Here is a 15,734-nt window from a genome sequence, read left to right as displayed (position 1 = left end):
TCGTTCTCTCGCACACCCTCCGAAAGACACACAATTAGCAGCTTAAGTGGAACAAAAGCAGCTGTATGGATGTGTATTAAGATGCGGGAGAGAAAGAATAATGCCTTCACTGAGCCTGACGGACTGAAAGACATAGTACACTGAGAACCTAGAACTAAAAGAAAGAGAGAGACTTGTTTTGGTGGAGAGTTGAATGACAGGAAAGGGGAGAGGGGGGTGACGGGGTCTCCCAAGGAAATACCTGCTGGATCAAACACTGCTGCCTGCAGGAAAATCTGTGTGTGTGTGTGTGTGTGTGTGTGTATAGATGTGGAAAGAATGTGTTCGGAAACCCCTCCTTGTCTTCGGAATGTGCCATAATATATGTTCATCATATTTACTAGCAATGCTAAAGCCATTACAGTCACAATACACGCATGTCTTAGGTTTCATAGATACTAACAGTCCAGGAACTAAAATTAATACACAGAGAACACTCTTTGACCAACCTGAAAGGTCATTTTGGGAGGTCTCTTTGAGACATCTCAGAGGTGTTATGAGGTCTTTCGTTCTTTTCTGTAATCATGAGATTCAAGTGGTAACATTTGTGAAAATTAAAGGTGCTGTTAGCGATTTTAGCTGTTCTACTTCCACGAGACTGAGCAGTTGAATAAGCCACGCCCCCTCTTTTCAAAACCCGCACTCCAAAGATAACAAATGAGCTTTATTGGGACCGACATCGTGCAGAAACGGTTGTTAAAAACAACAGCAGCAAAATAGCGCCCTCAACTGACAACTGTTATGAACAATATGGCATAAAAATGGCAGTAAGTCTCAATAATTCACTGCAACTACAACACTATGAGAACGCGCAAAATGATTGACAGGTCGAAAGCGTCAGATACCGCGGCCCATGGACACATTTTTGCTTTCAGAGTCTAGAGCTGTCACAGAGACCAGTGAGATATCTCACGACACTTATTTCAGTAATATCTTTCAAGGAGTATAACATTTTCCATGAAAAAAATCAAAACGCAAGGTGAAAAACAAAATTGCTAGGTTAATTTGTAGTGCCTTCTTGAGTCTATGTCCTACAAAAAAAAAATATACAGTATATACAAAATTTGTTTTCCATCTTAATTTCTTTTTATCTGATTTTTTTCCTCTAAAAACAGTTTTCTTCTCTCTGATATAATATATATTATATTTTTTCTTAAAGAAGCAACACATTAGATTTTTTTTCTTGCTACTTAACCATGTAGCACCAAGTAACTGTCCCTTCGCTTATTTCTGTGTGCTCTGTTACTATAGCAGCAGACTGTCTGTCATAAGGAACCCTGGAACAGAAGAGCACTTTGCTATCATTTATTCAGCTATGTCACTGCAAGTCTGGTTTAGTCTGGTCTGGTCTGCTCAGCAGTGCTCTGTTCACACAGCAGGAAGGCAGAAGAGAGACACAGTCTGAATACTGATCTTTCTCTATCTCTCTACCTCTCTCTCACACACACACACAGATAGATGGAGCTGTAGACTCCTGTGGGGAGCTGTTTTCAGGACCGTGAGACAGTGTGCGACTGGAGCCGATGCACCATAGCAACGCTAATACTCTTTATACAGTAGCTTACAAAACAACCTGGGTATGACATGAATTTAAAGAGGACATTATTAAAAGTAGCAATTTCTGGAAAACATGTGAGTGGTGCTTGTCTTTGCAAAACTGGGTTTCCAGGGCGCTTCTATGTGTTTGCTATGACAAAAATCGAGAATCGTGAGCAAAATTATCTTAAATAAGCAGCATGATTTGAGGTATCATTCGTATTCATTACTGGGATAGCTACTTTGAAACTGTACTTTTCTTAGCTACAAGCTACAAGTGTGTCGTTCATGATCAAATCTGTTTTGAACGAATATTTATTTTCTCTGAATTAATTTTTTCTATGCATCCTTTTTTTCTCTGTTTTTTTTTTCTTCTTCTCTGAAATGGCCAAAATTGTAAGTTTATTTTCTCAGAATTTTTTTTTCTCAGAATTTTTGTTTTTTTTCTCTAATTTTTTTCTTCTCTGAATTAAAAAATAAATACATTTCTCTGATTTGTTTCTTCTCTGAATGATTTTTTTTTTTCTCTGGCAATTTTTTTCCCTCAAGGGGGAACACATTAGAATTTTTTTCTTGCAAGCTAGCAACCAAGTTACAGTGAACTTTTTTTCATCTTGCGGTTCAGGGCTTTCGCAAATGAGCTACTGTCACGCTACTAAAAAATGTAGTTAATTAGTACTGTCTCTGCTTTTAGTTAGTTACTCCCCAAAACTGGTCTGAAGTACAAATGTTAGGGGATGAATTACAAGTTAAACTTTAATAGTTAGGTTGAGGGGTTTTAAAAAATTCCTAACCCTAAGTTTGAGCAAAAGTATTATTTATGCTTGCAAACACATATTAAATAAAATAAGGCTTTGTTCACCCACTCAAACATATACAGACACACTAGCTAACTGTTCATACCTGGAGTATAGCCCGATTCAGGATGTCAGGGGCTCTGAGGTGTGTGTGCCTCAATCTCCGTAGGGTGGCAGAGGTCACATCCCATAATACACTGTGCCTCACACACACACTCTCCCCTAGACTCATAAGCATAGCCTCCATGACTGACAAAAACACAGGTAGACAGGTGTGTAATTAAATAATTCCTTCTCAGCACAGGTGTGCGTGGGAGAACAGCTCCCCAGGTAATGCTGGTCTTCTCTCTGTCTTCTCCTCTTTCATCGTTTCATCCTTTCTTCCTTTAATCCTACAAAATGCCCCCTGGGAGACTGTGTGACTGTGACTCAGTTCTTGTCTTCAAAATGACTGGCCCCTCTCTCCCTCGACTGCAAGACAAATTCCCAGAATAACGGCTCTTGGTTTGCCCAACACAAACATTCCCACATATAGAGCACTATTGGTCCCTCTCTCTCTTCCTCTCCCCTTCTTGTTTGTTTGTTTTAAAGAAACAGTCCTGCAGCTGGGCATTGAGGGGTTTTAAGCTCACAGAATAAGCTCTGAGACGCCCATCTAGGGCAGACTGAAGGACACTTGTCCCTCCCCGGAGGACAGACCCAGGTGGAGTTTATCGCCCCCAGGGCGACTTAACAATCTTAAACACTAAGCTCACCACATCAATGCACTTCAACCTAATAATATATACAGATTAATATTAGTAAGCTACTGTTGGATTCAGGTGCAAGAATAAAAAGCAAACACACAACTGGCCGGGAGAGAGAACAAAGCTGCAGAGTTGATCCTGCAGCTTCTCTTGGAAATGAAATGCAAGAGAAGCACTAAATAGTTTACGGGGAACATAACAAATACAACATCCTCTTTATGAACACCATATATCAATCAAATACTTAACGCTCAGTGCACCAGTCACAAGGGAGAGGCACACATGTGCTCAATAACGGAGAATTGAGCTTGATATTAGCAACAGCATTCTCTTATAAGAGGTGCACACCAAGCTCAATATACACTGACAGACAAAAATGATTAAACAAAAATATTAAAGGGGGCCTAGGTAGCTCAGCGAGTACTGACGCTGACTACCAATCCAGGGCGTGCTGAGTGACTCCAGTCAGGTCTCCTAAGCAACCAAATTGGCCTGGTTGCTAGGGAGGGTAGAGTCATATGGGGTAACCTCCTTGTGGTCGCTATAATGTGGTTCTCGCTCTCGGTGGGGCGTGTGGTGAGTTGTGCAGGATGCCGCGTCTGAGACCGTCAATCCGCGCATCTTATCACGTGGCTTGTTGAGCGCATTACCACGGAGACGTAGCGCGTGTGGAGGCTTCACGCTATTCTCCGCGGTATCGCGCTCAACAAGCCACGTGATAAGATGCGTGGGTTGATGGTCTCAGACGCGGAGGCAACTGAGATTCGTCCTCCGCCACCCAGATTGAGGCGAGTCACTACGCCACCACGAGGACTTAGAGCGCATTGGGAATTGGGCATTCCAAATTGGGGCGAAACACATTAAAAAAACACATTAAAGCCATCTTGTTGGTCACTTATGATTACGATACATACATTTAAAAATTCACTTGTTACACTGGACCTTTTAAAATGAACTATTGAATTTAAAAATGTGCTTAAAAATTCTTAAAAGAATGGAAACCATTTACAAGACCTGTATATGCTGATTATAGCCGACTGATCTTGATGTGTAGCCTATCATTCATTTTACCCTAGAATTTTACTGCATTAGTCATTCTAAAGAACAGCATGGCAACATGGCTTAAAGTTTGTGGGTAAAACCAGAATGTTAGTGTGTATTGACTTATTGAAACATTTGTCATGAGCCTGTTTGTCTATATATTTTCCAATTTTTTACTCAAATTTGGTGAATCTTTGGTTGTCTTTAAAAAATTGCATGTCCGCAAATATTAAAACAGCAAATTATGTTTTATATGTGTACAGGGGACATTTAAGTTATTACACAGTCGACCACCTACAAGCACACCAGGCCCCACACCAGGCATATCAAACAAAAACTGAGACTCTACTCTTTACAACCAAACAGGTTTCAATGAAAAAACTTAGAGGTTTCTTACCAGAGGCACTTTTGTCATGGAAATCAGCGTCATGTTGTCGTGTCATGTGACTCGGTGCGCCAGAAGTTTAACCCTTTAAATGACAGTCTAGAGTCTTGTGAACAGTATTCAGTCGGTTTTTATTCATTTAAATTATGTGTTGCATATAGCCAAAATACAACGTCCACGCATGTGGACGCTGGGTCGCACAAGGACAAACTCGTTAGTTTATAATACCTAATACATGTACTAATGTTAACAAATAAAACCTTTTTGTAAAGTGTTAAAGATAAAATTAAGGGTAGCCTCTAATGTTAGATAATTTTAGATGGTTTACAGTTGTTCATTAGGTGCTTAAGATGGTTGAGGTTGATCAGATGGATTACGAGGTGTTGATGCTGAGGCTGGTGTAAGCTGTTTGAGCTAGTTAACCATGTTCCAGAACTAGTTGGCATTTTCGGCTTGTCTGACCTAGTTGTTTTAGCAGGGATGTCAGCGGTTGTGTTTTAGTGCCATTTAAGTGCACATTCTTCACTGTAATATAACTCACTGTTGAGGCATTTTGTTTAAACGCTTTATTACATATTTATACCACAGGTCTGTTGAATGCTTGATTCTGATTGGTTGACGGATGTTCTAAGGTGTGCAATTATTTTCCAGTAAACGCACGGCTATGAAGTAGTTCCAGGTCTTGACCGCATAACGGTTCCATATCACTTCGCCAAATTATTTCAGTTATTTCAAAGAGCCGTACATGCTATCACAACAAAATAACCATATAAACAAAGTCATTGGTTAAAGTAAATCGGTTAAGAACGTCAAACAATGTCTAAAATATCCTGCATTTATTTCAGTTTCAGTTAAAAAGAGCCCTCGCACTCCCTCGTCTCACCCGCACTTACACACGCTCACACACACACACACACACACACACACACACGCATGTGCACACACGCACACACACTGAGACTCGAGGTGCGACCAACAAATAGAGCCGTACCCCCGCGACTTGATCAATACAACAATTTCTATTATCCGAAATAACTTTTAATGTTTCAATATATTTCGCCCTAATCAGCCTCACATAGCTATAGTGGAAAGCACCACGCTACCCCCTGCCCCCCGTTTCGCTTACACACACACAGACACACACACACACACACACACAGAGAGAGAGTAAAGCAGCGCAAGCCTCCGTTGCTAGTTCTAACGTAACGTTTTCAAATTAGCAACGAAGGCTTGAGGTGTATTAAAGACGCTGAATCTGTGGCGGAAGAAAGTAGTTCCTCTCATAAGAGCGTTTTAGGGACGAAAACCAGAAAATGTCTTGAGATAAAACCCTGAACGATGTCTTAAGGTATGGTAACCGTGGTATACTCCGCTACGCGTCGTGACCGCATTACCACCTCGGGTGTGCATTAATTTTCAACAATGCAACGGTCCGTCGTCAATTATTCCTTACGTAAACAATGCCGTAAGCATGTAAAAAATCCTCAAATCCCAACATGCTAGCATGCTAATGCGAACTCCAGTGCTCAGACTAAACACCACTACAATACTGCGATTTACAACGGCTGTTATTTGAACCGCACTGCACATTTGATTCTTTCAGCAATTGAAAAGAAAGCCCAGGTCGATACTAAGCAAAGTCAGACGGTGTAAGCACACCCTATGATCTTGAGTAAAAACGCTTTCTGTCTCAGAAGAGATTCATGGGATATTCATATTAATGCTGGGGTGGCATATAATCAAACTTGCACACATCAATACATACGAAGCACAAGAACAATACCTGAATTAATTAGAGGAGATCTGGAAGTAAGTGAGTTTTGTGTTCGCTTACAAATTTTTACAATTCCAATTCTTTCCCTGTTTGAAGTAGTTGCTATTTAAGTTTATTATGATTTTGAATGATATCCTATGGCATTTTGATGGAAATTACGTATACAGTAGTGATTTTGTCCAAGGGCTTTTCAAATCACAATGGTTGAAAAGGTAACACAAAGACCAACTGGCACCATTCAATGGTCCATGCTGAGAAATGCACGTGTTGTCTTTTACAATAGAAAAATCATATGATTACAGAAAGTCAGAGGGTCATGATGTAATGTCACCATGTTACACAGAAACTCACTGGCTTATAGTCACTGACAGCTGGAGTCTAATGAATGACCACAGCACATGCATTTCTATTTGTGCTCATGCTGCAGTGGTACTGAAGAGCAATACTAGACTATAGAACCACAACAGCAGGGTAAAGAATCACAATACAAATCTTATTCACACTACAGTCCAAACATTATGTGGCTGAATGCGTATTGATTTGTCCACAATACATCAGATGAGAGTGTAAAATAGGAAGGAGAGGAGAGAGAGAGAATTTGTAACATCTCAATAGCTTTGACTGCATGTTTAATGGCAATTGTTTAATAAAATTGCACTTGCAATTGCTTTTATATAACAGTGTATTTTTGGACTCTCAAAAATCAAAATATTTTCTACTGTTTTTATGTGAATAAATGAAGGTACATGTCTAGTTTTAACAGTATTTGTACATCAGACCTTTGTTTTGATGGACAAGAAAAACTAGTCTCATACCATGTGACCAACATTTGGTTTTCGACCATTGAAAAATGGCACAATTTATGCCTGGAGCCACATTGAGAGCCCCTTATCTCTGGGATTTAACCATATAGGGACTTAAAAATAAATATGCAACAAGGAAAGTTTATTTTGAATCAGAACGTTCAAGGATATTAAGATATCTTTAACACATCTGCAGTTATAGGCACTCCAACTTTGGAAAAACAACACAAAAAAAGACTGTTTTCCCATTTTTGGAGTCACGCCCTTGGCACATAATGCAACAAGTGGTGCTGAAGTCAACTGATTTTAGTAACAGATCTACCAATCTCTGTGTAAAAATAAAATAATGATGCTGTAACCTTTCTATGGTTATTTGTTTGACCTGTAAATTTGTTCCAAAAATCAAAGGCGAAAATTGTCATTATGACCTCCCTCTATAAAATAATGGATGCCATTTAATATTGTGTCTTTCATCATCATTATGGTTTATAATTCTTCAGCAAAAAGTTGTAATAAAATCATCAAATAACAACTAAATATACCAGAAAACTAAACTAAAACTAAAGATCACAGAGTGTGAACAACTTAAACTACATTCAAAACCATAATGGGAGCACATGTGAAATGTTCCACAATGACTCCAAAAACACGTGATTTTGTTGATTATGTGAAATCGGTATAAAAATTGTTTTTCCCCTTTTCTCCCCAATTTGGAATGCCCAGTTCCCAATGCGCTCTAAGTCCTTGTGGTGGCGTAGTGACTCGCCTCAGTCCGGGTGGCGGAGGACGAATCTCAGTTGCCTCCGCATCTAAGACCGTCAGTCCGCGCATCTTATCACGTGGCTTGTTGAGCGCGTTACCGCGTCACCACGCGTCCCACCGAGAGCGAGAGCCACATTATAGCAACCACGAGGAGGTTACCCCATGTGACTCTACCCTCCCTAGCAACCGGGCCAATTTGGTTGCTTAGGAGACCTGGCTGGAGTCACTCAGCATGCCCTGGATTCAAACTTGTGACTCCAGGGGTGATAGTCAGCGTCAATACTCGCTGAGCTAACCAGGCCCCCTGTATAACTTTTTTATAAGGGAAATGTAGCCATTGAAACCAAAACATAAGTTGACCAACAATAATAAAAAAAATAAAAAATACATATATTTTTAGTTGTGAAAATAAAGTGAAGTGTGCAGCATTTCGTGTTTCGGAATGTTCAAAATGTGATTCTTTTGACTTTATGAGTCACAGGCTGCTGTTTCCTGAGTGGTGAGAATGTCATCCTTTGTAATTTAGATGTGTGAATTGTGTGGAAGAAGATGATCAAATATTTAGAAATGGAGGTTGTTCCCAACCTTGTGTGTGTACACAGTCTATACTGTGGAACCCTGGGAAATACTGTGGTATTCACTAACTTCACACTATGCACACATACACAGAAAGACAGAAACACACATTCAGTATGAACCATATTAATCACACTGGCACATCTATGAGCCAACCAAGTGCTGGACACAATGTATAGAGTGCCATCCTTCTGCTTTAAGATACAATCCCTGAATTATATGAACACTGCTATTCAACAAAAATAACTATATTATGTATGACATAGCAATTTCTATATCACATATTGCAGCAGCTGGAAACTGTATTGACCAATCAGCATTAAGGACCAAAACTATCCATTTTGTAATGCATTATAACACATGATATAACATGAAATTGTGTGTTGTTCATGTATTTTAAAAAGCATACTTTTTGTAACCATGAACAGTTAAGTATTATAATGAATGATAACTGTGTTTACAATTATTAACATAAACATGCAACTGATTACAAGGTGTGTTATGACTATTAGGCACTTTAGTTGTATAGTAAAGCAATATATTGCAATCTACAGTATATAGGGAAGACTGGTTAGTCACAGCTAGGTTAACATTTCTTAGAGTAGTTTTATTTTTGATAGTCCTTTTGTAAAGCCACATACCTACAAAAAAAACAAAAACATTTTTAACATTTAACACTTTTCATGAAAGGAAGGTCAGGGCATGTTGTCACATTTTATATGTTTTAAATGTCATAAATATTTTATATACAGTATGTATGCAAATATAGAATATTTAACAATGTTTTGATATTTGTGTATGTTTTCATTTCCATTATAAGTTTTTCTTTTTAAATACGTTTCAACAGAAGAGTAAGTGCTTTTATAAAATTATAAGCTTCAAATTTCTGTGTTTACACCCTCCAAAAATTGTCCCCATTCACTCTTATTGTAAGTGCCTCACTGTAACCCAGGCGGGACGAGTCGAAATTAATTTTTGTGGTAATCAACATTATGCCACAAATGCTATCGATTGAGCTTAACTTATATTGAACCCGGAATATTCCTTAATGTATGCCAATGTGGTTTAATTATGTTCACTTGTTTACCCAAATACTTTACTTGGGAGGGTAGAATTCACATAAATTATTCTAATTTAAGAGCGGTTTGAACGAGATGATTGAAACGTCTGACTCCAAATCTTATCGTTACTGAGATATAGCCCTTGTGACAGCTTCCCCGTGTGACAACTAGCCCCAGTCTCTGCTAAACGGTTACAAAAATGGTTTTAGAATGACTACACAATATCACAGAAAAACACAAACATAAACTCACAATAATTTGGTTAGTAAATTATGAAGCGAGATTTACATGATAATAACAATGAATCTCGTTCAGATTTCTCTGTACAAAATTTTCTTTCCTCCAAAACACACACACACTAACAGGCATCCTTACCATCATGTAACCGAAGAGAAAAGAGGGATAGAGTCGTGGAAGAGAGAGAGAGAGAGAGAGAGACTTGCTGTCCCTGTGCAGCAGAACTGTTTGAAGTTTGTGCACGTGCATATGTGCATGAGCATGTGTGTGTGCGCACTGACCTTCTTCATTCTGCATATAGGCTAATAAGTGTTTGCTCCAAAATCTTTCTGTGAGCATAAATATTTATGAGGATTACAATATAATAGCGCAAACCCACGAGAACGCAGAGGCAGCCACACACATACACACAAGCTCAGAGCCAGTGGAGTAACTCATGTCAAGGCCACCAGCAGAAAGCTGAAGCGTTTGCTCCCAAAACACCCAAACACACCATCACACCCCCAGAGAACGACATGAATAGACTATTGAAAGAGAAAGATGAGTCAAATATGAGATTGTGTGTGTGTGTGTGTGTGTGAATGCCTGTGAAATGGTCCATTCTTTATTCGTATTTTTAGCACAAAGCTCTGCATTTGTTCATGTCGGAGGAACATTCTGGAGGTTTTGAGGGGTGATGCATCCTGTTTTGGGGGATGATTGTGACCCCCACTGACCCCCGACTGAGGACGGGTGTTTATGGGAACAGAGTGTGAGATGTAATTGAAACCAGTAGACATCAAGTTCACATGGAGGTTGGAAGGATTTAAAAAAGGCTTGTCAAGCTTGTGTGCTTTTGCCCTTAGAAGGTAGCATAATTATGATGCTTGTCTTTTGGAAAAGTCTTTGTGTCGGAAGTGCGCCTATAATGCCTACGTAGACAGCTAAATAGGCTTTGTTCTTGTCTTTGTGTGAGTGAAAGGAGGAATCTCATTTCTCAGGCTGCTCCAGGGAAGTTGATATTGCAGCACTCGCATGCCAAAGTCAGTGAGAAGCGTATGCATGTGTGTGTGTGTGTGTGTGTGTGTGTGTGTTATGGAAGGCTTTTCCCTCCAAAAGATCAGTTTGAGCTAGAGGGGATGTCTTAATGGAGGAGAAAACAATCAAAGTGATAGAGGCAGCAGGGTGTGTGTGTGTGTGTGCAGCAAGATTACTGGAGGGCCCAACTGAAGAAGCAAGTTCATTATGATGCAACACAGCTCTAAAAGATCAAGAATTTAAGTCTATCTGTCATTATTGAAGAATAAAGTTTAAATCTCAAAGGAATCATCAACACTGTGATATCTTAAGCAAGTATGCAAACACTGACGGTGATGCTCGGCCAAGTCCCTCGACGTGCATTCTTGTGTAACTGTGACAGTTTCAAAGCTAAAGTGAGCGATAGAGTTACCTTCACATGTCTGTGCCATTAAACCAGATGTGTTGTTGTTATTCCGATTCAGCTAGTAATAAACATTTCAACACTAGTTAAAGTAACGAATAATTGACGATGAATTATTGAAAAATAATGCACACCCCGAGGTGGTAACACATATTAAAAGTTATCTCGTATAATATAGATACTGTTGTATTGATCAAGTCATGGGTGTGCATTGATACCAACACCAACAGACCCGTATAACTAACTTTAACAAACATGCTCAGCAAGAATGTTTCTTCGTCGTGTCAATGAGCGCATTTAGATGCATGTTTAATAATCCGATAGCTCGTGTGGTCATGTAAATGCCTGACACAGCTTTCCTTTATCCTTTAAGGTAATAAATGGCTTAAGAATAAACTGATGGACACGGGTAGACTTTTGCCCATTTACTCCAATTCTGCATTGCATGCAAACACCTTTACCAGCGTTCTTTCTGGCTTATCCTATCTGTGTTGCCTGCATGGCTCTTCATGTTTTGATGTCAAAAGCAGATAATAGCTTGGTTACTTTAAACCTCAAGCAAACTTTGATTTGCTTTGATTTTTAAATGAGCTGATGTAAACTTTGGTTTGAAGCAAAAAAGTATTTGAAAATCAGACAAAAAGGGATGATTCATTAGGGAATGAAGTACAATTGTGAATAATGTAATCAAATTATAGAATAAAAAACTATTGATTTAAAGTTGTTGATTGTAGGTATAGATATAGAAACAATATATTTCAAGTTTATGCCAAGAAAATCCAGATATACACAAATATATAAGTCGTTTGAGAGTTTAGGAAGACTTGCGATTACTCACAGTAAGTCGCTGCAGGGGTCTGGGTAGCTCAGCGAGTATTGACGCTGACTACCAACCCTGGAGTCACGAGTTCGAATCCAGGGTGTGCTGAGTGACTCCAGCCAGGTCTCCTAAGCAACCAAATTGGCCCGGTTGCTAGGGAAGGTAGAGTCACATGGGGTAACCTCCTCATGGTTGCTATAATGTGGTTGTCGCTCTCGGTGGGGCGCGTGGTGAGTTGTGTGTAGATGCTGCGTGGAATAGTGTGAAGTATCCACACGCGCTATGTCTCCGAGGTAATGCGCTCAACAAGCCATGTGGTAAGATGCGCGGTTTGACGGTCTCAGACGCGGAGGCAACTGAGATTTGTCCTCCGCCACCCGGATTGAGGCGAGTCACTACGCCACCATGAGGACTTAGAGCACATTGGGAATTAGGCATTCCAAATTGGGAAGAAAAAAGGGGTGAAAATCAAAAAAACAAACAAATAAAACAAACAAACAGTAAGTTGCTGCAGAGCTCTTTTGCTGCGTTTTGTCTGCTCAGGATTTATGAGTAATGTAGTTAGTTATTCACCAGGAATTCCACTATAAAACCAGCCTGATCTCACAGTGAAATCGGAAAGATTAGACTGACTTGTCTTTCGTCAAAATCGGTATACGTTGACCGAAATTTCGAAACACTGCCCCCAGTGGCCAAAGTGGTAAGTGTTGTAGGGCATATGGGCATGTATAAGCTCTATTTATGTCCAGGAGAGGTCACCAAAAGCTAGTGGTTAAGCAAGTTGTTTTCAGCTTTACAGGATGTTATACAATGAAGAGAAAAGCATACATTTATAGATTCTATCCCCCAACCCAAACCCAAACCTTACCTTAACCATTAGTGGAGTAAAAAAGTAATGTTAGAGGGAAAAGTGAAACCTCCGAATCATGCTCGTCATTGATCATTCAAATGTGGTTACTGCCTGGCTTTGAGCCCTAGTTTCCCACATAGCTGATGCAATGCGCTGCCAATCATGCCAGGTGGAAAGGTAAACACATTGAAACCACTGCAAACATGTCTGATAAGAATGCTGCATGTCAGCACGTTGGCATGCAGTCGCCGATCCTAGGGTACCGAAACTATCCGACTTCACTGTGATCATGTTGTATAAAACACGTTTGCTTTTTTTTTAAACAAAGTTGAAATAATGGGGACTGATGGCTTCAGCAGAAGCATATTACATTAGATTAACAACTTCACAGCTCACGGTAGGCCTGTCTTTAAAAGCTAATAAGTTATTGTGATAAGATGCAGGGGTGGAAGCGGAAGCAACTGAGATTCGTCCTCTGCCACCCAGATTGAGATACTGCGCCACTGCAAGGAACTAGACAGTGGAAATTGGGCAAGCCAAATTGGGGTGAAAAAAGGAATAAAATTTAAAAAGAAAAAATAGTTATTGTTAATGATAAATTCCTAACCCAATGGTAAAAATTAAAGTGATTGTTACTTTCGGAACCAGACTATTACAGCAAAGCTGATAATGAAGCATTGTGTTATAAATTGCGTTCAGACTTATTTATTTGGGATTGCAATAGCGTAGCTGGACAGTCAGGCCTTAATTAATAAAGACAAAACAGTTAATAGATAAAGACAACAAACAAGCTTGCATGATTACACACACTCAGAGTACACACACTAATGAGCACGTACACATCTGCTTCGATACGTTCATGATTTCACACATAGTACAAACACATTTGGAACCACAATGTGTTACTATGGAGTCATTTAAAGAACAGCTGACTTTGCACAACCTAAAGCACACACTTGTATATTAACCCACATTTTCTCTGCATCATGCCTGGCCTGTTTCTTAATAGAAGGCAACAGAACGGTTACATTTAACAAGCCTCAATTAGCACTCTGCTTTAGCTGAGCAGCTGAGAGTTAGCACACTGCCCTGAGACAAACTCCAGTGATGGCACACAAAACAAGGCCCAATTAAAACCACACACAAGAATGGGTCTCCAAGGAGAACCCCAGCGGTCCATTAAACATGGAGAGAAAAAAGGAAACATTTCTACAGTCAAACGTCTGCTGTAGTTTCAGGAAGAAGCGTTGGACTGGAAATCTGGCTTATAAATAACAACTGGTCGCACCACATTACAGCAGAACAACAAGCTGAGAGATAAGTATGTGACTCAGCCTCAAACAGATTCAAAATGAGGAAACGAGGAGGAGGAAATGGAAGTGGGAAGTAGAAAGGACAGGAAATAGAACAGAAAAACTTCAGAAGGTAAAAGAATAATGGAATGACATGGACAATGAAGAATTGAGGGGGTGAGGATGAGATTGTTTGGGGCAGATGAGGGATGAATGAAGGGTAAGGGCCTCTTGAAGCACAGCATATTGGTCTGTAACCAGTGTCCAACAAGCATAAAAGTTTTACTGTTTTGTAGAGCCCTTAAGCTAAAAAATGACATTAACCTTCTGTGAAGAGACATCTTACACACTAAAACACACCAACACACACTCAATTATACAGAAGCTGTAAGGAGTCTAATTCAATTATATAAAGTGTTATAAAATGGCTTTGTGTTGCCAAATCATTTGCTGGGCATCATACAAAGAAAAATTGTGAAAAATAAGTAAATTAACAGTAAAATTAGGGATGCACTAATACTTATCGGCCAATTATTGATCAAATTAAAAACATATCGGTAATTAGCATGAAAACGCAGATACGATTATTTATATTAATGTTAATTTATAATTAATGACGTAAATTTAATTCATTATTTAAAGTTTATAATAATTTTTTCTGAGTTTATAATTAATTTTTTCTGAAATTTGAAAAAGTAAAGCATGTTAAATATGCATAAGAGTTTGTAATGTTCTTTCATAATATGTAAAATGGGAGTTCTGTTGTACTGCAAAAACAGAAGTGCAAAATAACCTACAGTAACATAACAGAACTTTCCCCATAACTTGTTATCATATATACAGTTGTGACCAAAAATATTGGCACCCTTGGTAAATATGAGCAAAGAAGGCTGTGAAAAAATATCTTTATTGTTTATCCTTTTGATCTTTCATTCAAAATATTCACAATAATCCTCTAATGGATATTAAACAATTGCAAACACAGCACAAGTTTTATAAAAAAAACAAATATTTTTGTTAAATATATGTGTGGCACAGTACTGGCATCCTTTTGTTCAAAACTTTGCACAACTTCCCTTTGCCAAGATAACAGCTCTGAGTCTTCTCCTATAATGCCTAATGAGGTTGGAGAACACATGGCAAGTGATCTGAATTCATTCCTTCTTACAGAATCTCTCCAGATCCTTCAAATTTAGAGGTCCACGCTGGTGGACTCTCCTCTTCAGTTCACCCCACAGGTTTTCTATGGGGTTCAGGTCAGGGGACTGGGATGGCCATGGCAGAACCTTGATTTTGTGGTCAGTGAACCATTTTTGTGTTGATTTTGATGTTTGTTTTGGATCATTGTCCTGCTGGAAGATCCAACCAGGGCCCATTGTAAGCCTTCTGGCAGAGGCAGAGGCAGTCAGGTTTTGATATTTATCTGTTGGTATATGATAGAGTCCATGATGCCATGTATCCAAACAAAATGTCCAGGACTTCTGGCATTAAAACAGCCCCACAACGTTAAAGATCCACCACCATATTTAACCGTGGGCATTGGGTACTTCTTCATCTCTGTGTGCGCCAATCCCATCTCTGGTGTTTGCTGCCAA

At 39.3% G+C, this 15,734-nt stretch overlaps 1 protein-coding gene across 8 annotated transcripts in view; it reads right to left on the bottom strand.

Annotated features, from left to right (window-relative positions):
• Positions 1–15,734, bottom strand: part of LOC127455875 (FERM domain-containing protein 4A-like) — a 239,314-nt gene that overhangs the window by 115,589 nt on the left and 107,991 nt on the right. For 4 of the 8 annotated variants that reach the window (XM_051724016.1, XM_051724015.1, XM_051724020.1 and 1 more), the window contains exon 1: positions 2,479–2,730. The exons of the other annotated variants lie outside the window; for them this stretch is intronic. In XM_051724016.1, the coding sequence (XP_051579976.1) occupies positions 2,479–2,619 (141 nt within the window). In that variant the 5' untranslated portion in view covers positions 2,620–2,730. Of the gene's footprint in view, positions 1–2,478; positions 2,731–15,734 lie in introns of those variants that run through there. 8 annotated transcript variants of the gene reach the window in all.

The sequence above is a fragment of the Myxocyprinus asiaticus genome, chromosome 18 (genome assembly GCF_019703515.2).
Source record: "Myxocyprinus asiaticus isolate MX2 ecotype Aquarium Trade chromosome 18, UBuf_Myxa_2, whole genome shotgun sequence".
NCBI classification, from domain to species: domain Eukaryota; kingdom Metazoa; phylum Chordata; class Actinopteri; order Cypriniformes; family Catostomidae; genus Myxocyprinus; species Myxocyprinus asiaticus.
Note: the sequence above shows the minus strand (reverse complement) of the source record. Positions and strands in the feature narration are given on the sequence as shown.